The sequence below is a fragment of the Leopardus geoffroyi genome, chromosome D2 (assembly GCF_018350155.1).
Source record: "Leopardus geoffroyi isolate Oge1 chromosome D2, O.geoffroyi_Oge1_pat1.0, whole genome shotgun sequence".
NCBI classification, from domain to species: Eukaryota; Metazoa; Chordata; class Mammalia; order Carnivora; family Felidae; genus Leopardus; species Leopardus geoffroyi.
The window spans coordinates 61,506,003-61,526,420 of record NC_059334.1 but is presented as its reverse complement, the minus strand read 5'-3'; the positions used below and the strand labels follow the sequence as shown (position 1 = coordinate 61,526,420).

General features: G+C 41.6%; 2 protein-coding genes across 9 annotated transcripts in view; one reads left to right on the top strand and one right to left on the bottom strand.

Annotated features, from left to right (window-relative positions):
• The window catches only part of SFXN2 (sideroflexin 2), a 60,540-nt gene that overhangs the window by 23,215 nt on the left and 16,907 nt on the right, over positions 1 to 20,418 (bottom strand). For 2 of the 7 annotated variants that reach the window (XM_045438733.1, XM_045438736.1), the window contains exons 1-2: positions 994 to 1,104; positions 662 to 745 (exon numbers count right to left, since the gene is read on the bottom strand). The exons of 1 other annotated variant lie outside the window; for it this stretch is intronic. The gene's annotated coding sequence lies outside the window, so the exon portion shown is untranslated. 4 more of the 7 variants (XM_045438734.1, XM_045438732.1, XM_045438737.1 and 1 more) reach the window with 4 other exon arrangements.
• ARL3 (ADP ribosylation factor like GTPase 3) overlaps positions 1,297 to 20,418 on the top strand; it is a 38,405-nt gene continuing 19,283 nt past the window's right edge. Inside the window, exons 1-3 of one of the 2 annotated variants that reach the window (XM_045438740.1) lie at positions 1,297 to 1,440; positions 7,491 to 7,634; positions 12,536 to 12,652. In XM_045438740.1, the coding sequence (XP_045294696.1) occupies positions 1,438 to 1,440; positions 7,491 to 7,634; positions 12,536 to 12,652 (264 nt within the window). In that variant the 5' untranslated portion in view covers positions 1,297 to 1,437. Of the gene's footprint in view, positions 1,441 to 4,847; positions 4,899 to 7,490; positions 7,635 to 12,535; positions 12,653 to 20,418 lie in introns of those variants that run through there. The other variant, XM_045438739.1, reaches the window with a different exon arrangement.

Here is a 20,418-nt window from a genome sequence, read left to right as displayed (position 1 = left end):
GAACAATAATAGCTAAGACCTATGTAGCACTTCCTATGTGCCAGGCAGTATTTTATGTACTTGATACATAATAATTCACATAATCCTCACAAGAAACCAGTGAGGGAGGCAAGAGGTACACACACGACTGCAAACGTCCAGGTTTGTCATTAGTCGCAACACTTTATCAACTCAAAAAAAGTTCTGGGTTCACATCACAAATATAAGTCGTTCTTTTCCACCTGCCTGTACAATACAATAGTGTTAAAGTCATTTCCTCAAAGAGTCAGAACTGAGTTCAAGTCCCGACTCTATATAGCTTAAAACAACCAATTTCTAGGGCCGTGAGAATGAAATGAAATCTTATGTGAAAAGCATTCCACTAGGAAGGATGTAATTTCCATGAAGGCAGATTTCGTTCCCTGCTGTGTCGCGAGAGTCTAGAACAGGACCTGGTACATAGGAGATTTATTCCTCTTTCTGACGTCAGCATGGGGAAGGGGTGGGAGGTAGCACCTCTCAACCCACCCAGAATCCCTTTCGCTCTTGCTTGCCTGTAAGTGCAGGCCCGTTTTTTGCCTCCTCCAGGACTGCAAACGGTGTACCGCCTGGACCAACGCTGCTTAGGAAAACCTGGCCATTCCAAAACGCCTTTCTTTCACTCCTGCTGCCATCGGCTCACCTCAGCGTTCAGGGCCAATCCCCAGGCTGTCTCTTGCCCTCCGACAGGCAGCCTCCCACCACCAGGACTCCTCCATCCTGGACCCTAACACAGGTGTGGAGAAAGATGCATATCCCATAATGCCCCCACCCCTCAGCTATGGAGCTGGGGTCCACACGGAGAGGCCCCTGAGCAGCCCCAGGCTACTATTCGCGCCACGTGGCTTCGGCAGGTGGAATCCCAGCTTCGGCAGCAGCCCCTCCCGAGCAGTCAGGACAGAAATCCAAGCTCCCTCCCGGGATGTTGGGTCTAAAGGAAGGTGTGGTAGGCGGCCTCCTCCCAAGACCCCTTACCTGGCCCCGAAAAGAATGCACTGAGACAACTGCCAACAGAAGAACCCTGCGTTAGAAGCCTGGCCAGTACTAACCTGCTGCCCAGGCCCGGAACCGCCCCTCATCCCGCCCCCGCCCCGCTCCTTCCCGACCAATCACAGGCCGGGCAGCGCCCACCAGCCACGTGGGCAAGCTTTAACCATTCCCCGGGTCTCCATCAGCGGGCCGCTGCCTCCCGTGGACCCAGCAGCCCGCCGGCGCAGTGGGCGGGCACTTTGGCACGCTTGCGCACTTTAAGGAAAGCGGAGCTGGACCACGCCCCGTACGACTGCTTTGCTCCTCCGCTGTGCGTGCGAGGGACGTCGGGGGCGGTGCCGCAGCAGTTGCCCCTGGTAACGGGGGAGGCCGGAGGAGGAGGAGGAGGAGGAGGAGGAGGAGGAGGAGGAGGAGGGATTCGGCGGGAGGATGGTGAGTGTGGGGGCCCGGGCCCCTCCAGAGCTGACCGGTCACCCCTCTCCTGTCCTCAGGCCCAGATAGGGGCATTACGTTTAAAGCCAAGGAGGGAACGGGACGGCGCTCAGCCTGCTTTCTGGGTCCTGGATTGGTTTCGGGGGGCAGCGGGGAGCCCCGACGGTGGGCCCTTGGAAGGAGACCTGGGCCTGGGGAGGAAGGCGAGGTTTGCAGCCTGTCTGAAGCTAAGGGACGGGGCTGGAAGGGTGTGTGGCTATCCCGGTACAGAGCCGGGTTTCCATCATTACTAAGGAGATGAGGGCGGATCCGAGTAACTGCGGATAGCAGCCTCCGCAAGCAGGCTTCGATCTTCCTAGGGATTCGACTTGCCCGCGCCTCTGGGTCCGCCGGGGCCCAGCCAGAAGCCGGGAGAAGGGCCAGAGCTACTGCCTTTGAGGTCGCCCTGGCGGTACCAGGAGAGATGGTAGCCTAGCTCTCCTCTTCCTCGAGATGTGCGGGCCTCTGGGGGGAGGGGTGTAAATCCCAGGACACAAAGAGGTACCGCTTGGTAGGGATGCCTGGTGGATTTTACGTGGTCCTGGTGGCTGCGTGGCGGGCGCACTTCTGCAGGAACGAGTTATTTACTTGCTGAGGGTTCCGTAAAGGCTGTTTGTTGGTGATGACCGATTTTCCTGTGAATTCTTAATCCATATTGATGGAGGCAAATTTGCTGCCCGGTCCTTAGTATTTCATTTCAAACCTGTTGCAACGTTTTTCATATGACCACACCAGAACCAAAGATCTTAGTCTCATCTTGGGATCCCCAAACTAAAAAGAATGGGAAATTAAAACTGGAGTGGGTGTCAATTGGCTTTTCCCTGTCAGACCTAATTAAAGTTTTCTCTAATTGTGAATTATGATGTGTGACAGATTGGACCGTTGACACGCTCGCTGTTCCTTTTTTATTTCTGTGTGGTTAGATGGAGGGTATTAAAATGGAACTGAGTAGTTTTAGAGCAAGTCAAAGCAAAATTGACTTTGAAGCACTTAGAATAGGTTCGTTGGCTTACCAACTGAACAGAGCCGGGCACTCAAACTTATAGTTACTTGTCTTTTTGACTTTTAAAAATATTGATCCACGTTCATTAATTTATGAAGAAAAAACTAGATGTCTGCAAGGAAAAAAATGCATGCACCTTTGGTCAGATTATCCAATGAGTAAATTCTTATAGGAAAAAAATTGATTTTACATTGTCAGATTGTTTTAAAAAAGTAGAATTATTTGATCTGAAGTTGCCAATCACATTTCACACTTGCTACACTGCAGTTTTTTTAACCCCAGGCTAAACAGATTTTTACATGTTTTCTTATTATTAATCGTTTATACATGAGCTGTCCCTTTAAAGGCTAAGTTTTTCTCAACAAATGAATACAAATATAAATATTTACACAGAAAATAACTAGAATTGGAATGAAAAAGTCAGGCCAAACCAAGAGAGAATGAGATGTCATCATGAGAAATGCATGAGAGTTGGCTAACTTTTCCCAGTTTGTTTATCAATTAAGTGGACTGTGTAATTTCATGATTGTTTAATTTATAATTACAGGACACAATAAATTAACCACTGCTCATGTTTCCAGGTGCAAATTGACAGTGTGACAACACTATTGTGTACAACTGTTGCGTTCATTGATCAAGACAGACTTTGTTTTTCTTTTTCTTTTTTCCTAAATTGAACAATATGAAATTAGGGCAAATCGTTCTGGATTCTAATCTCCAAAAGTGTGAGCTATTCTTAGAACTGAAAGTGGAACATAGAACTTAAACCATCAGTGGTGTGATTAAATGTGTCACATCTGGTATCCCATGAATCCCTGTGATAACTGTACAACGGAAGACTGAGCCCCAGGTTTTTGTTTTTGTTTTCTAAACCTTCAGCTATGACTAATAAATTTTATTTTTTATTTAAAAGCCCAAATGTTTTCTCTGAACATTTAGTCAGCTATTTTATCCCCACATTATGATATAGAGTCTTTGGTGAAATGCTAAGATGGCAGCAATTTTAGTGCATGAGTGATCGTTATTATTTAATAGATGACTTCTTCACGCAGAAATTATTTATGGGGTCCATTCTACGTACAGGAACCTAGTGGTAGTTATCAAGCATTTTCAACATTTGAAGTTCGTTCCCAAGATTGTATTTTCTGGTCAGAAAATGGTCAGTGAAACGTAGAAAAAAAAAAATGAAAGAAAAACACCCACAACTACTGCTTTGAATACCTACTATGCGCCATACTTTACACACATTACCACATTTCATCTTAATAGCATTTTTCTTAAGAGTATTGTTCCAGTTTTCTAAATGCCCAGGATTATATATATAAGGAAGTTGAATTCAAGTCTATGAAATCCCAAAGCCCATAACAATGTTGTTGTTGTTGAAGTTTATATATTTTTAGTAATCTCTACCCACATGTGGGGCTTGAACTCACGACCCCAAGATCAAGAATCACATGCTCTACTGACTGAGCCAGCCAGGTGCCCCCCTCACCCATAAAGTTTTTATTGGGACTATGGTGAGGTGGGAACCCACTGCTCCTGGGGAAATGCCCCTACTTTGTTCCTCAGGAAACATTGTATTTATTTAGTAGAGCAATGAGAAAGTAGACAAGTTTGGGTGAGTTTCTCCCTATGAAAGCTATAGGAGTTCCTGGAAGTTAATAAGGTCTCAGTGAACAGGGTATTTTTTTGTTGTTGTTGTTAAAGAGGTAAAAATAAATTGAAGTCAGTTTCATTCAGGCTAGTTATGAGGGGGGTGGGGCACCTGGGTGCTGGGATGAGCAACCGACTTCCACTCAGGTCACGATCTTCTGGTTCGCGGGTTTGAGACCCACATCGGGCTCTTCGGCTCTCAGCACAGAGCCAGCTTCAAATCCTCTGCCCCCGCCCCTCCCCTCCTTATACTGTCTCTCTCAAAAATAAACATTTTAAAAAAAAAGAAAAAGCTAGTTATGGGGAGTGCAGATACCTGACAGTTGGGTTACTAATTTTAATATTTAAATTTTAACTGCTCCTCACAGCCACATACACTTTCCATCACACTACCATCACACACCTCTCTCCCCCTCCGCCACTCCAGTTTCTCTGAATGACCTAGTTTGCATCATTTTAGGTCAGCGCACCATGCCTCTTCCAGTAGTGGAGTTGAAGCTGATTTTGAGGCAGATAAAATATCTGTAGTCAATAGCACATCTATTCATAATTTGCCTGTAGAAAGTTTAAATGTTTTGTGGCTGAGTCAGACCACTTCTGTCCACCAGGGTGCAGATAACTTATATGCACACATGCTGATAGCAGACCTTATACAATTAACTAAAGTTCTGATTTCTTAAATTGCCTTTATTCAGTGTCAGAGGAGGACATATCCTACACGGAGATCATGTCTGCTTTGCTCCCGTTGCACTTGGGGCACATTGTGGGTGTTTAATGTGAATGAAGGAATGAATGAATATTTTAACCAAAAAATCACTTTAAAAATTCATTTCCTTATGTTTATATGCAAAACTCAGGCCCACAATAAAATTAACTTCCAATAGCTGTCTCCCTTCATTCGACGTTTAAAATAAAGTATGGTCCTTGTGTTTAGAAACCTAGGGTAGACTTATTCTTCTGTCTTTCCTCCAGCCTCTTAAATCAGCTTACTTTGTACCTTTCAGGGAGAACTCTGATATCTATAAATATCCTCTTCCCTATTTAGCAAACCCTGATAATCCTGTGATCCCCTGTCCTCAGTAGTTGGGTTAATATGATGTGGTACCGTATTTGCATTTGTCTTCCCTAGACCATGCTTCAGATGCCATTTATCACTTTGATAGAAGAAAATAGTAGCAGAATTTTCCATTTCTCTGTCATGTCACTTAAAGGTAAAGCATATGAAGTTATTGTTTCTCAAGGAAAATTACTCATTAGAAATATAGAAGTATCATTTTTTTATACATTAAGTTAACAAAGTTTAGGTATAATTAGAATGGTTTTCTCTTCTGTGCTTTGCTTCTCCCTTTTCAAAAAGAAATTATTTTCTCTTCATTTTTCAATTTCAAATATAATCAATGTGTAACAAGTCTCAGCCTGCAGAAAGCCATGTTTTTTGTTTTTTGGTTTTTTTTAGAAAGCAGGATTTTCATTTACTGATTTGTTTTAAAAGACACATGAGAAAAAACCTAAAACGTTCATTTTGAACCTTGCAAATAGTCTATGGAAACATCTTTCATAATTTCTACACTCGTAGATAATGCATGAGAAGACTTTTACTGTACTGTCATTTCATGTACTGACGTGATAAATTCTGGTTATTTTAGAATTTTAGTGGAAGAAGTAATGAGGACATCTAATCAAGAACTCAGGATGAGTAGTACAATGTGTTTTCCCTGTTCTAGCCTTTTTATATTACCAGTCCCCTGAGGATCTCAGAATTCTAATTTTAACTGTTCTGAAAGGTAGTATTATAAATGAGTGATTGCAATGTCGCTAATAGAAGCCGGGGAGACTTCTCATAAATATAGTTTAAAAAAGGAATGGTGTCAAAGTATTCAAGGCCAGATAAGATAAAAACAAAAGAAAAACGTCATGCCCTTAAGAAAAAAAAAAAAAAAAAGTCCTGCCTATCTGTTTGTTTGAAATCTGTTCAATCACTCTTTCCCAAATCTTTTGGTATAGATTTTGTCTTTCTGTTTCAAACTAAATCTTCCATTTTATTGCTGGAAAAAAATTGAGGCACAGAGAGGTTAATGTAATCCTTAGCAAGTCAGTGCAGATACAGAATACTGGAAGTGGTAAACAGCGAGTCTCTGAGGCAGAAAGGAATTCTTAATAATTATGCATATTTGCATATCATTGTCCAAAGACTCAATTGTTGAGAATTATTTCACAGAATTATTATTTGATCTTAGTGAACAGACTGGTTTGAATTATTGCCTGGTGCAATAGGGATAAAAGTATATAACCATTTTTATATAATTCTAAGACTCAGCTTGAAGGAATTTCTGTTTGGGCTGGGAGATTAGATTATATGCCCTTTAAACTCTGGAATTCTTTGATTCTTGTTGTAACTCATGCCTTACTGGAACAAGATTGTCAGCTGCAGGACAGAACAAATAACCATCTTACATGATTTTTCTTATGTTCGTAGCTAAAAACCAATATGATTTATTTCCAGCCATTAAAAAAAATAACAAAAACAAGGAACAGATATCAGATTACTAGTCAAAAATACTCTGGTTAAATTTTGACTTTTTTTATTCGTGACTGACTTTGACAATTTTCTAACTTCTCTGTTGTATCAGATTTTTCATCTGAAAAACATAATTTATACCATGCACCTATAAGGATCTTGTGAAAATTAGATAATAGAGGTTGTGTAGTTTTTTTTTTTAGATGAGGATATATATATTTTTTGATGGTAGAGCATTTTGAATGATGAAGTCTTAAATGTAAACTGAAATAAAGTTTTAAACAGCTCAGATACAATTTTATACAACTTTGTTTTTGTTTTTGTATAGCATCTTAAAATCTTTCACTTACTGAGTGGATAATTTTATTTAATTCAACAACTATTATCTAGTGTCTATCTATAAGTGCCAAGCATTTGGGGAGACTGAAGCTATAGCCCTTACCTACAAGAAACTTCACTCTGGTAAAGGAGAAAAATGCAGCAATCAATGCCCTGTAGTCTGATATGATGTGTGCTCTACTGAGTGCACAGGAAGGGCTTTAGGAGTTTGAGATTAGTAGTTCACAATCCTAGAAGATTTGGGGTGATTGCTAAGCTGGATTAATAGGAGGAGCAGGAACAAGCCATGGTGCTTACCAAATTGCAAAATTTACTGAAAGATGTCTGCCAAAACTTAGAAGGAGGCGGCAAATGGAATAAATCACTTTCAACTGGAAAATAATACGATGAGCTCTCCACAACCAAGAACGTTTTTCAAGGAGGAGAAGACATTCTGATCTCCAGTAATATCAAAGTCAGTGCCCCAAAAGTAATCTGTCTTCTTCATGGTTGTTTAAGGGCTTGCTCTCAATTTTGCGCAAATTGAAAAGTGCACCAGACCAGGAGGTGAGAATCCTTCTCCTGGGCTTGGATAATGCTGGCAAGACCACTCTTCTGAAGCAGCTTGCATCTGAAGACATCAGCCACATTACACCTACACAGGTGAGCACTGCCCTGGCCCCAAGGTGCTTGTGTGACACAAGGAAGGTGATCATAGCAATATGGAAGACAAAATGGGAAATAGAATTTTGTCCACTCCCAAGTTTTGTTACTGAAGAAAGTCTGTGCAATTTAAAAATAATCTAATATTTCAAAAATCTATCAAGAGGTTCCATAGATATAAGGTACTTAGAGTAGTCAAAATCCTAAAGATAGAAAGTAGGATAGTGGTTATCAGAAGCTAGAGACAGGGAAGAATGGAGGGAGTCATTGTTTAATGGGCACAGAGAGTCAGTGTTGCAGGATGAAAAAGGTTCTATGGATGGTTGGTGGTGATGGTGTAAAGATACTTGGTGCCACTGAACTGTGCATTTAAAAATGGTTAAAATGAGGGGCACCTGGGTGGCTCAGTCGGTTAAGCATCCGACTTCAGCTCAGGTCATGATCTCGTGGTTTGTGGGTTTGAGCCTCGTGTAGGGCTCTATGCTAACAGCTCAGAGCCTGGACCCTGCTTTGGATTCTGTGTTTCCCTCTCTCTCTCTGCCCCTCCCTCCCCTCAAAAATAAATACACATTTAAAAAAATTTCAATTGTTAAAATGATAAATTTTATACTTTACCAAGTTTTATATAAATCATTCAAATAAGCATAAATATATCAAGACACAATTCCCTCAGCTCTAAATGATTACTTTTTTTTATTTAATTTTTTTTAATGTTTATTTTATTTTTTGAAAGAGAGACAGGGTGCAAGTAGGGGAGGAGCAGAGAGAGAGGGAGACGGGAGACACCGAATCTGAAACAGGTTTCAGGCTCTGAGCTGTCAGCATAGAGCCTGATGCAGGGCTTGAACTCAGGAGCCATGAGATCAAGACCTGAGTCAAAGTTGGATGTTTAACTGACTCAGCCATCCAGGAGCCCTCTAAGTGATTACTTTAAAAAAAAGTAGCTTAATCTTCTGATTATGAAATTAATACATGTAGAAAATACAGAGAGAGTATAAAAGAAAATAAATTTTAAAATTACCTGGGGATGCCTGGGTGGCTCAGTTGGTTAAGTGTTCGACTTTGGCCTAGGTCATGATCTAGGTCCTGAGTTCAAGCCCCATGTCGGTCTCTGTACTGACAGCTCAGAGCCTGGAGCCTATTTCAGATTCTGTGTCTCCCTCTCTCCCTATGCTCCTCCCCCATTCACATTCTGTCTCTCTTTCTCTCTCAAAAATAAACATTAAAAGCAATTTTTTTTAATTACCTGTATTTTTTAATCCAGCCTGTTTCCTAAGGCTAAGCAAGCAAAATACAACGGTGGTGCTTCCAGTGTGGAAGTTGAAAGACAAATGCTAAGTGTAACAGCCCTCCTTCTTTAGAGCTGTTTCTTTAGACCTCCTTCCCTGTAGGAAATCATGAGAAAGCTTGACCTTTGGCCAACTCGTTGGGCTTCCTAACTAGAGCACAGCCCCGTTGGTCTTAGTCACTTTAAAGTGCATGAGCCTTAGAGGTTTTAGGAAAACCAGAGGTTTTTTTAGCATTTTCCATCACTGTACTGTGATACGAGTTTGGTGTCAGCTTTGAATGGCTGTGCCAATGTGTGTGCTTCACAGCTTGTGAGGCTTACTGATCTGCAACTTTTTGCAGAAAAGTCACTTCAATTGCTACCAAATGAGCAATTTTACAGCTTCCGAGCAAATTTAATGTATAGCCTAAGGAGGAGCAAATTACAGTAGTCTAGCCTAGAAGGGCTGAAAACACATATTAGCGTGTCAGGATTTCTGCCAGAAAAAGAAAAGTCTAGGGTTTTTTCTTTTTAATTGAGTATTAGAAGTAGGCTGTATCTCCTAAGAGTACCACTAAAATGAGAACATCCACACTGTGAACATGGAAATGAACTCTTAAGTTAGAACTGGCCTCAAAAGTTCCAATTCTAACTTTCAGGCTTTATTTGATGCGTTATAGGTGATTTTGTTATTATATGATGTCGAGGTTTCATATTTATTCTTTAAAAACAAGCTTTTGTTGTGTTTTTGTTTAATATCAGAAAAAGCAATAGCTGCTCATTATAGTAAATTTACAAACGATAAGTAAATAAAATTGTGAAACTAGAAATCATCTACAATGCCCAGACATAACCACTGTTAACATTTAGGAATGTATCCATTCAGGGTTTTTTTCTATGCATGTATGTGATGAGTGTATTTAAAGATTTTATTTTGGGGGCACCTGGGTGGCTCAGTTTGTTAAGTATCAGACTGTAGCTCAGGTCATGATCTCATGGTTCGTGAGTCAAGCCCCACACTGCGCTCCCTGCTGTTAGCTTTGGATCTTCTGTCTCCCTCTCTCTCTCTCTCTGTCCCTCCTGTGCTCACACACACATACACTCTCTCTCTCAAAAATAAACATTAAAAAAAATATAAAAAATAAAGATTTTATTTCTAAGTAATCTCTACACCCAACATGGGGCTTGAACTTACAACTCTGAGATCAAGAGTTACACTGTGTACGACTGAGCTAGCCAGGCCCCCTATGATGGGTATATTTAAAATAAAAAATAGGGTGCCTGGCTGGCTCCGTCGGTAGAGTGTACGACTCTTGAGTTCAAGGTTGCAGGTTTGAGCCCCGTGTTGGGTGTAAAGATTACTTAAGAATAAAATCTTGGGGCGCCTGGGTGGCTTAGTCAGTTAAGCATCCAGCTTTGGCTCAGGTCATGATCTTGCAGTTGGTGAGTTCGAGCCCCACATCAGGCTCTGGGCTGATAGTGTGGAGCCTGCTTGGGATTCTCTCTCTCCCTCTCAAAATAAATAAACTTTAAAAAATAAAATAAATTCTCAGAATAAAAAATAAAAATGACTCATAGAGAATATACCATATCATTTTCACTGAATAATGCATCTTGAACATCTTTCTACATATACTAAGTATATATGTAAATACTTAGTAATACCCATCTCTAAAGGTTTGTACCCATTCATTATTATTTCCTTAGAATAATTTCTTGGTAGACTTGTTGGGTCTGACAACTTACAGAATTTTTTTTCTTTTGATAACTTATATAATGTTAAGGTAGTTGATATATATGGTCAGATTCCAGGAGTTTCTCTTATTTATCGCCTGCTTCATTCCAGAAAGATTTCACGTTACTGGCTTTGACACTTACTATTGTAGTTAAGTGTCCAATTTTTAAGTACACAAAAGTGGCTTTATTAATGAGTTGAGAATGAAGCTGCCTTTTACAATAAGCTTAAGCCACTTCCCTTTGGAGTTCTTAAACTTCTAATTTATTCGGTCCTTGACTTCTTACAGGAGCTGTAGTCCGCCTCCTCCCAGGTATCCTCTAGTGACTGTTTATCCTCGGTGGAAACTCGGTGGCAGTGTTCCTGTGCTGTCACACTGTGCCTTGTCCTTCTGTGCTAGGCAGTAGTGTTGGCAAGCTGCCAGATGAGGCAAATGTTTATGGAGGCATCCCCAGGCCCGCTTGACTCCAGTTATTCTGGATGAAATGGCACTTCTGTGGTAGCAAGCTGTGGATTGGATTTTTTAAGTCCTGATTTCACTATATCATTCTCAGAGAAAGACTTCTTTTTTAATTATTGCTCATGAAATGCCTTCTCTCCGAACCCCAAAGGTCTTGTTAATTTGTTTCTCCGCACACTAACTCCCAGCTCACAGTTCCACCTGCCTCTGATTTGCTCACCTTCCTCAAAGTTCCACCTTGAGTCACTGTCCTGAAAATGAATACTTTCTTTTTTTTTTTTTTTTTTTTTTTTTTAATTTTTTTTTTCATTGTTTATTTATTTTTGGGACAGAGAGAGACAGAGCATGAACGGGGGAGGGGCAGAGAGAGGGAGACACAGAATCGGAAACAGGCTCCAGGCTCTGAGCCATCAGCCCAGAGCCCGACGCGGGGCTCGAACTCACAGACCGCGAGATCGTGACCTGGCTGAAGTCGGACGCTTAACCGACTGCGCCACCCAGGCGCCCCTGAATACTTTCTTTTTGAGTTCATCAGAGATGCTTATTAAAGAATAGTTTCAAATGCCTGCTTGTTTATTTTCATCACTGCCTGTAACTGAGGGCTCCACTTCAGAGTCTGAACATGCTGTTCCAGCAGGCCATCCCTGCCTCGCTGGGTTAATACTCCAGTCACAAACCAGCTTCTCCCATAGTGTTCTGACTTCAGTTCCTTCCTTTTTCTGATTAATCCATATGAGGAAATTTTTGAAAGAATCCTGAATTCCAGATTGTAGCTCTTGCTTTTTTTTTTTTTTTCTTTAACATTAATTTTTGAGAGACCGAGTGTGAGTGGGGGAGGGGCAGAGAGCGAGGGAGACACAGAATCCGAAGCAGGCTCCAGACTCCGAGCTGTCAGTACAGAGCCCAATGTGGGACTCGAACTCACGGACCGCGAGATGATGGCCTGAGCTGAAGTCAGACGTTCAGCTGACTGAGCCACCCAGGCGCCCCAACTCTTGCCTTTTTTGAAACTTTAAGAATCTGTTCTGTTCTGTGTTCAGATTCAGCTTCTGTTTTTTGGTAGTTAAATGTAATGTTCTGTTAAATGTTACCATCTTAAGGATCCATCAGGAAGTGTGGCTGTGTTGATTATCAAAGCTATTCTCATTCCCAGGTGTCCTCACAGGTGTGTGTGTTGTGCGCGTGTGCACATTTATGGGCACTTACTAGAGAAAGTGCCACGTTAGCCATGACATTAATACTGACTCCAAAACCTGAATGAAGTAAGCATGTAAAAACACATTTCTTTTTTCCTTATCATAACAGACTATTTTCAATATTACCAGTATCATATCTGGCTGAGTACATAATAATTAATAAATAACATAGCTGTTAAATGTAACTTTGTTGGAATTATGACCTCAAAGCTTAATAAAGCTTGGTGTTTTTGCCTGTTTCAGGGTTTTAACATCAAAAGTGTACAATCACAAGGTTTTAAACTGAATGTATGGGACATTGGTGGACAGCGAAAAATCAGACCATACTGGAGGAATTATTTTGAAAATACTGATATTCTTGTAAGTACGCCTTCTGAGGCATTAATTCATAGTCTTTTCTGCAGTGTGTTAACATTGCTAATATTAACATAATATTAATGTTCTTTCTTGTTAGTACTTCCATTGCCATAACATTAGTCACTATGAATTTAGGACTAGCAGGAGGCTGCAAATTGTGAGAGAGAAACATCTTTTTTGTTGTTATTGTTTTAATGTTTATTTATTTTTGAGAGAGAGAGACAGAGCACAAATAGGGGAGGGGCAGAGAGAGAGGGAGACACAGAATCCAAAGCAGGCTCCAGGTTCTGAGCCGTCAGCACATAGCCTGACATGGGGCTCAAACTCACCATCTGCAAAATCATGACCTGAGCTGAAGTCCGACGCTCAACTGACTGAGTCATCCAGGCATCCCAAAAGAAACATCTTTGTATAACTTGTATAAGAGTTTTGTTTTTGCTCAGTGACAACGTTGTACCCACATTCACCTTGGCAAAATATTTATTAATTACCATAGTGATTTGAAAAGCAGAAGGGAAACCAGAAGATCGTGCCACTGACTCCACTATCCCAAAGAAATCAACAAGTAAGAGGATCCCAAAGAGGCAACCAAGATGGTGGAAGTCCTGGAAATAATGATGCATAAGGAATGGTTGAAAGACAGATGTTCTTTCTAGAAAAGAAACTTGGAACTGTTTTTTCAGTTGCTTTAAGAGCTATCAAGTCAGAGAGATTAGCTTCATCATGAATAGTTCTAGAGGACTGGGTAAGGAGCAATTTGGGAAGTATTAGGTGGTAGAGTTTAACTCAGAATAAGGAAAAAGGCTATCATTTTAACCGTCCAGAAGTAGAAGCAGTTGACTCATGCATTGGAGATTCCTGGCTCAGGCAGCATTCAGGAAGGGGCTGAGATTTTAGCTCCCAGCTCACTGTCATGTTCCACAGGACTACCATTTCAGAATCCTGGAGATTTCACTATCCACATACTTGATTTCTCCAACACCTCAGCTTCTCCGTTCCTTCACCTCCCCTTCAGGAATTTTCTCACCCACCCGACCTCAGCTACTCACTGTCACGATCATAACCTAAAACAACGGGGTCTCATGAACTTGCATAGGAAAATAAATTGCACATTCTTTTCATTAAACTCTAGTGAAAAGTTTGAATTTACTACAATTCTGCCTATAGACAAGGAACAGCCATGCTGGTGTGTTCATTCACTACCAATAGACGTCATCCCACATCTCAAATAACTTCACTCTCTGCTTCTGCTTCCTAAGTGCCTTTCTACTGGATCATTCTTTTGGCATGCACACAGCTTGTGGTTTCTCTTGTTTAGAAACAAAAAACTCGGGGCGCCTGGGTGGCGCAGTCAGTTAGGCGTCCGACTTCAGCCAGGTCACGATCTCACGGTCCGTGAGTTCGAGCCCCACGTCAGGCTCTGGGCTGATGGCTCAGAGCCTGGAGCCTGTTTCCGATTCTGTGTCTCCCTCTCTCTCTGCCCCTCCCCCGTTCATGCTCTGTCTCTCTCTGTCCCAAAAATAAATAAACGTTGAAAAAAAAATTTTTTTTAAATAAAAAAAAAGAAAGAAACAAAAAACTCTTGTCCTGACCGTGTATCCCATCTAGTCCTAGTCCTAGTCCTCAGCCTCTATTTTTATTTACTTTTTCAAGTAGGCTTCACACCCAGGGTGGAGCCCAGTGTGAGGCTTGAACTCATGAGCCTGAGATCAAGACCTGAGTTGGGGCACCTGGGTGGCTCAGTCACTTAAGCGTCCAACTTTGGCTCAGGTCATGATCTCATGGCTCATGAGCTCGAGCCCCACATCAGGCTCCATGCTGACAGTGCAGAACCAGCTTGGAATTCTCTCTCTCCCTCTCTCTTCCCCTCCCCCACTTGCACACACACACTCTCCAAATAAACAAACAAAAATAAATACATAAAATACATTAAAAAAAAAAAAAAAGACCTGAACTGAGATCAAGAGTTGGACACTTAACTGGCTGAGTCACCCAGGTGTGCCCCTCAGCCTCTTTTTAAAACAAAACTGTGTTAAAGAGTTTTTTGAGTTCTCTGTCCTCACTTCCTCCTCCCATTCTCTCTTGAACCCTCCATTCAAGCTCACCAAGAATCCACGTTGCTAAGGTTTTCCATCCTCCTCTTACTTGATGTATCTGCACAGTTAATGAAGTCGGTCATGCTGTCCTTGAAACTTTATCTTCCCCTGTTTTCCAGAAAACCATTCTATCTTGGATTTTCCTCCTATCTCACTGGCTACTCTTCCTCAGTCTCCATTGCTGTTTTTCCCCTTGTTTCCCAACCTGCAAATGTTGGAGGGCTCTAGAATTCAGCCTTTGCTTTTCTTCTCTAAGTTGTGGCTTAAGTGATCTCATCCAATTTAAGGTATTAGTTGCCACCTACAAGCTGGTGAATCCCAATGTATTTTCTCCAGCTGGAAACTCTCGCTTGAACCTCAGTTTCATCTGTAGCCAGCTGCCTGTTTGGTATCTCCACTTCAGTGGCCAGTAAGCCTCTTCAACCTGAATCCACTGCTCCCCAAACCTGCTTCTACAGTCTTCTCAGTAAATGACAATTCCGTTCATCCAAAATCATTGGAGTCATCCTTGGCTCCTTTTCTTCTCACCCCCCACCTCTGACCTATCAGCCAGTCCTGTCAGTTCTACTTCAGAATATTTCTAGAATCCAACCACTCCTTTCCATCCCCCTGCTACCATGCATTGATTACTGCAGTGTCATCCTCACCAGTCTCCTTGCTTCTGCCTTTCCTCCCTCAAGTCTCTTCTCAATGCTGTATCTATAGTGATCCCATTCAAACATAAGCTTCCCAATGTCACAATAAAGCCAGTGGCCTTACAATGGCCTACAAGGCCCCCTACCTTCTGGTTTGTCTTACCCGTCTCATCTTTCCCCTCTCTAGCTTGGTGCCAGCCACACGGGCCTGCTTGCTGTTCCTGGAACACTGGCATACTCCCACCTCAGGGCCTTGATCATTGCTATTTGCAGTGCTAGGATTCTTTCCCCTTAGATATCCTCATGGCTTCTTCCCTTACCTCCTTCAAGTCTCTGCTCACATGTCACTTTTACCACTGAGACTTTCTCTGATTACTATATTTAAAATTATGACTCCTATCCCTACCCTTCTGGCACTATAATTTTTCTCTTTTTTTTTTTTTTTTTTTTCTCTTCGATTAGACCTATCAGTATCAGACATGTTTTTATTTATTACCCTTCTCCCTCCTGGAACGTAATGTCCACAAAGACAGGGACCTTGCTTTTCCTCCCAAACTGTTGTATCCCAAGTGCTTAGAAAAGTGCCAAATGAAATGGACAACTGTTACAGATGGATTCTGACATTAGGTATAATATAGAATTATATAACTTCTAAATTCACTTCCAACTCTGAGGTTCTCTGATTCTGCATCATTGTGGTTTTAAGTCCAAGGGCTTGTTAATTCCTTCTATAAAATAGGTAGAACAGGGGCACCTGGGTGGCGCAGTCGGTTAAGCGTCCGACTTCAGCCAGGTCACGATCTCGCGGTCCGTGAGTTCGAGCCCCGTGTCGGGCTCTGGGCTGATGGCTCAGAGCCTGGAGCCTGTTTCCGATTCTGTGTCTCCCTCTCTCTCTGCCCCTCCCCCGTTCATGCTCTGTCTCTCTCTGTCCCAAAAATAAATAAACGTTGAAAAAAAAAATTTTTTTTAAATAAAATAGGTAGAACATTTACTTCAGGAGGGGTTTATGAGAAGTAGTGAATTCATTTACTCCCCACAATTCTTAAACGGAGAATAATACCAAAATATAAAATTGTGCTATCATCAAATCAATAAGCACATGAGGTACTGACATAGGCATCCCACAGCCTTCTCTTATTTCTGGCCCTCAGTGAAGGTAAGTTCAAGTATATACCTAGTGCCAGGTTAGAGGTTTAAATGGATGAGGAGAGGGGTGCGTGGGTGGCTCAGTCGGTTAAGTGTCTGACTCTCGATTTCAGCTCAGATCACGATCTCACGGGTCATGAGATTGAGCTTCTTATCGGGCTCTGTACTGACAGTTTGAAGCCTGCTTGGGATTCTATCTCTCCCTCTCTCTCTGTCCCTCCCATGCCCATGCATGCTCTCTCAAAATAAATAAGCATTTAAAAATTAAATAAATAAGGGGTGCCTGGGTGGCTTAGTCAGTTGACTGTCTGACTCTTAATTTCAGCTCAGGTTGTTGTGATCCTTAGGACATGGGATCTAACCTACATCTGCTCTGCACTGAGCATAGAGCTTGCTTAAGATTCTTTCTGTTTCCCTTTGCCCCTCTCCCCCTCTCGCACTCACTCTCTCTAAAATTAAAAAAAAAAAAAAAATGGGGGGGTTGCCTGGGTGGCTCTGTCAGTTAAGCACCCAACTCTTGATTTCGGCTCAGGTCATGATCTCATAGTTTTGTGAGTTCAAGCCCCACATCAGTCTCTGCACTGGCAGCAGGGAGCCTGCTTGGGATTCTCTTTCTCTCTCTGCCCTTCCCCCCACTCATGTTGTCTCTGTCTCTCTCAAAATATATAAAGTTAAAATTTTTTAATAGGGGCGCTTTGGTGGCTCAGTTGGTTAAGCATCCAACTTCAGCTCAGGTCATGATCTCATGGTTTGTACTGTGCTGACAGCTCAGAGCCTGGAGTCTGCTCCAGATTCTGTGTCTCCCGCTCTCTCTCTCTCTTCCCCTCCCCCACTTGTGCTGTGTCTCTCAGTGTCTCTCAAAAATAAATATTTTAAAATTTTTTTAATATTTTTTAATAAATAAAAAATAATTTTTAATTAAAAAAACAACTGTTCATTCCTTTAAAAAATAAAAAAAATAATAAATGGATGAGAAGAAAAAGATGAGATATATGCATCTATCTGTTTATCCATCTATCCAGTTATTCCTCCAAAATATATTATATACCTTCTAGGAGAATAGAAGAGAATTGTGAGAAAAGGAAAAATTTCCATTTATTATAGAAAGAAACCTGTAATCTCAAATAATGTGCCCATTCTTTTTTTTTTTTTTTTTTAAGTTTATTTATTTGTTTTGAGGCAGAGAAAGAGAACAAGCAGGGGAGGGGCAGAGAGAATCCCAAGCAAGCTCCGCACTGTCAGCTCAGAGCCCGACTCGGGGCTCAGTCCCCTGAACTGTGAGATCCTGTCCTGAAGTGAGCTGAAATCAAGAGTCGGAAGTTTGGGGCACTTGGGTGGCTCAGTCATTTAAGCATCCAGCTTTGGCTCAGGTCATGATCTCACAAGTTCAAGCCCCGCATCGGGCTTGCTGCTGTCAGCACAGGGCCTGCTTCAGATCCTCTGTTCCCCTCTCTTTCTGTGCCCACCACCCCCCCCCCCCCACTCTCGCGTGCTCTCTTTCTCAAAAATGAACATTTAGGAAGAAAAAAAGAGACGCCTAACTGACTGAGCCACCCAGGTGCCCCTGTGTCCATTCTTAACGTATAATTTTTTAATTTTAGAAATTTCCAAATTTATGCAAATGTCAAGAAAATAGTATAACAAACCATTGTATGCCTACCCATTACCTAGCTTCCTTACTTTCATTTTTGGCAATCTTGTTTCATCTTCCCCTCCACCAATTCCCCCTACTTTTTTAAGTGTTTTAAAATAAATCCAAGCCATCATATATTACTCACAAATACTTGAAATATAAATTTAAAAGATCAGTCTCTAAATTGTGATATGCAGCTACATGTTAGAAAAACTGATCATTGAAAGTATTTCAAATCCCAAAATCAACAAGGAAACTCCTGAAATAAGTTGCAGTTTGCAGGATATAAGGTTAATACACAAAAGTCCATTGCTTTCCTTTATACCAGCATTGAACAATTGGCATTTGAAATGAAAAGAAATATGCCATTTATATTAGCACCCCCAAAAAAGAAATGCTTAGGCTTATATATAACAAAATATATACAGAATCTGTATGAAGAAGACTACAAAACTAACAAATCAAAGAAGATCTAGGGGCACCTGGGTGGCTCAGTCAGTTAAGTGTCCGACTCTTGATTTTGGCTCAGGACAAGATCCCAGGGTTCAGGGGTGCTGAGGTGGCTCAGTTGGTTAAGCATTCAACTTCGGCTCAGGTCATGATCTCACAGTCTGTGGGTTCAAGGCCCACATCAGTCTCCGTGCTGACAGCTTATAGCCTGGAGTCTGCTTTGGATTATGTGTTTTTCTCTGTCTCTGCCCCTCCCCCACTCGTGCTCTGTCCCTCTGTCTCTCAAAAATAAATAAATGTTAAAAAAAAAAAAAAAAAAAAAAATTAAAGGAGTGCCTGGGTGGCTCAGTGGGTTGGGCGTCCAGCTTCGGCTTAGGTCATGATCTCTCAGTTAGTGAGTTTGAGTCCCACATTGGACTCTGTGCTGACAGCTTAGAACCTGGAGCCTTCTTCCAGTTCTGTGTCTCCCTCTCTCTCTGCCCCTCCTGTCATGCTCGCTGACTCTCTCTAAAATAAATAAACATTAAAATTTTTTTTTAAAAATCTTAGGGTTCATGAGATTGAGTCCTGCAGCAGGCTCTGCACTGATAGATAGTGTGAAAGTGTGAAGTCTACTTGGGATTTTCTCTCTCTGTCTCTCTCTCCCTCCGTCTCTCTCTCTCTCCCCTGGTTGCACTCATGTGTGCACACACATGCCAGTCTCTTTCTCTCTCTCAAAATAAATATTAAAAAAAAAAAAAAAAGGAAGATCTAAACAAATAAGGAGATATTTCATGCTCACGGACTGGAAGACTCAATATTGCTAAAATGTCAAATCCACCCAATTTGTTATATAGATTAGATAGATCAGCTATAGATTCAGCACAATCTCAGGCAAAATCCACGTGAGCTATTTTGTGGATTTGGCAAATTGATTACGTGTATATGCAAAGGCAAAAGAATACAATACTAAAGAAGAACAAAGTTGGAGGACTGACTACCTGGCTTCAAGACTTACTATAAAGCTACAATAAATTGATCAACAGAACAGGATAGAGAGCTCAGAAATAAACCCACGGGAATACTGTCAACTGATCTTTGGCAAAGGAGCAAGACAGTTCAACAAAGGAAGGACAGTCTTTTTAGCAAATGATACTAGAACAGTGGGACATCCATTAACTCAAGGGGCGCTTGGGTGGCTCAATCATTTACGCATCTAATTTTGGCTCAGGTCATGATCTCGCAGTTCACGGGTTCAAGGATTTTTAGAATGACAAACTATCTCTGTTGTCAGCATGGAGCCCAATTCAGATCCTTGGTCTCCTTCTCTCTCTGTCCCTCCCTCACTTGCGCGCGCGTGTGTGTGTGTGCGCACTCTCTCTCAAAAAATAAACTTAAAAAAAATTGGGGCGCCTGGGTGGCTCAGTCGGTTAAACGTCTGGCTTTGGCTCAGGGCATGATCTCATGGTTCGTGAGTTCGAGCCCCATGTTGGGCTCTGTGCTGACAGCTCAGAGCCTGGAGCCTGCTTCAGATTCTGTGTCCCTCTTTCCCTGACCCTCCCCTGCTCACACTGTCTCTCTCTGTCTCTCAAAAATAAATAAACGTTAAAAAAAATGTTTTTAAATTAACTCAAAATGGATCTTAGACCTAAATATAAAACCTAAATCTAAAATATTTCTAGAAGATAATACAGGAGAAAAATCTAGATAGCCTGGGTTTGGTAATAAGGTTTTAGGTATAGTACCAAAAGCATAATCCATGAAGCAAAAATTTGTAAGACATACTTTATTAGAATTTAAAACTTCTGCTCTGAGAAAGACACTGTGGGT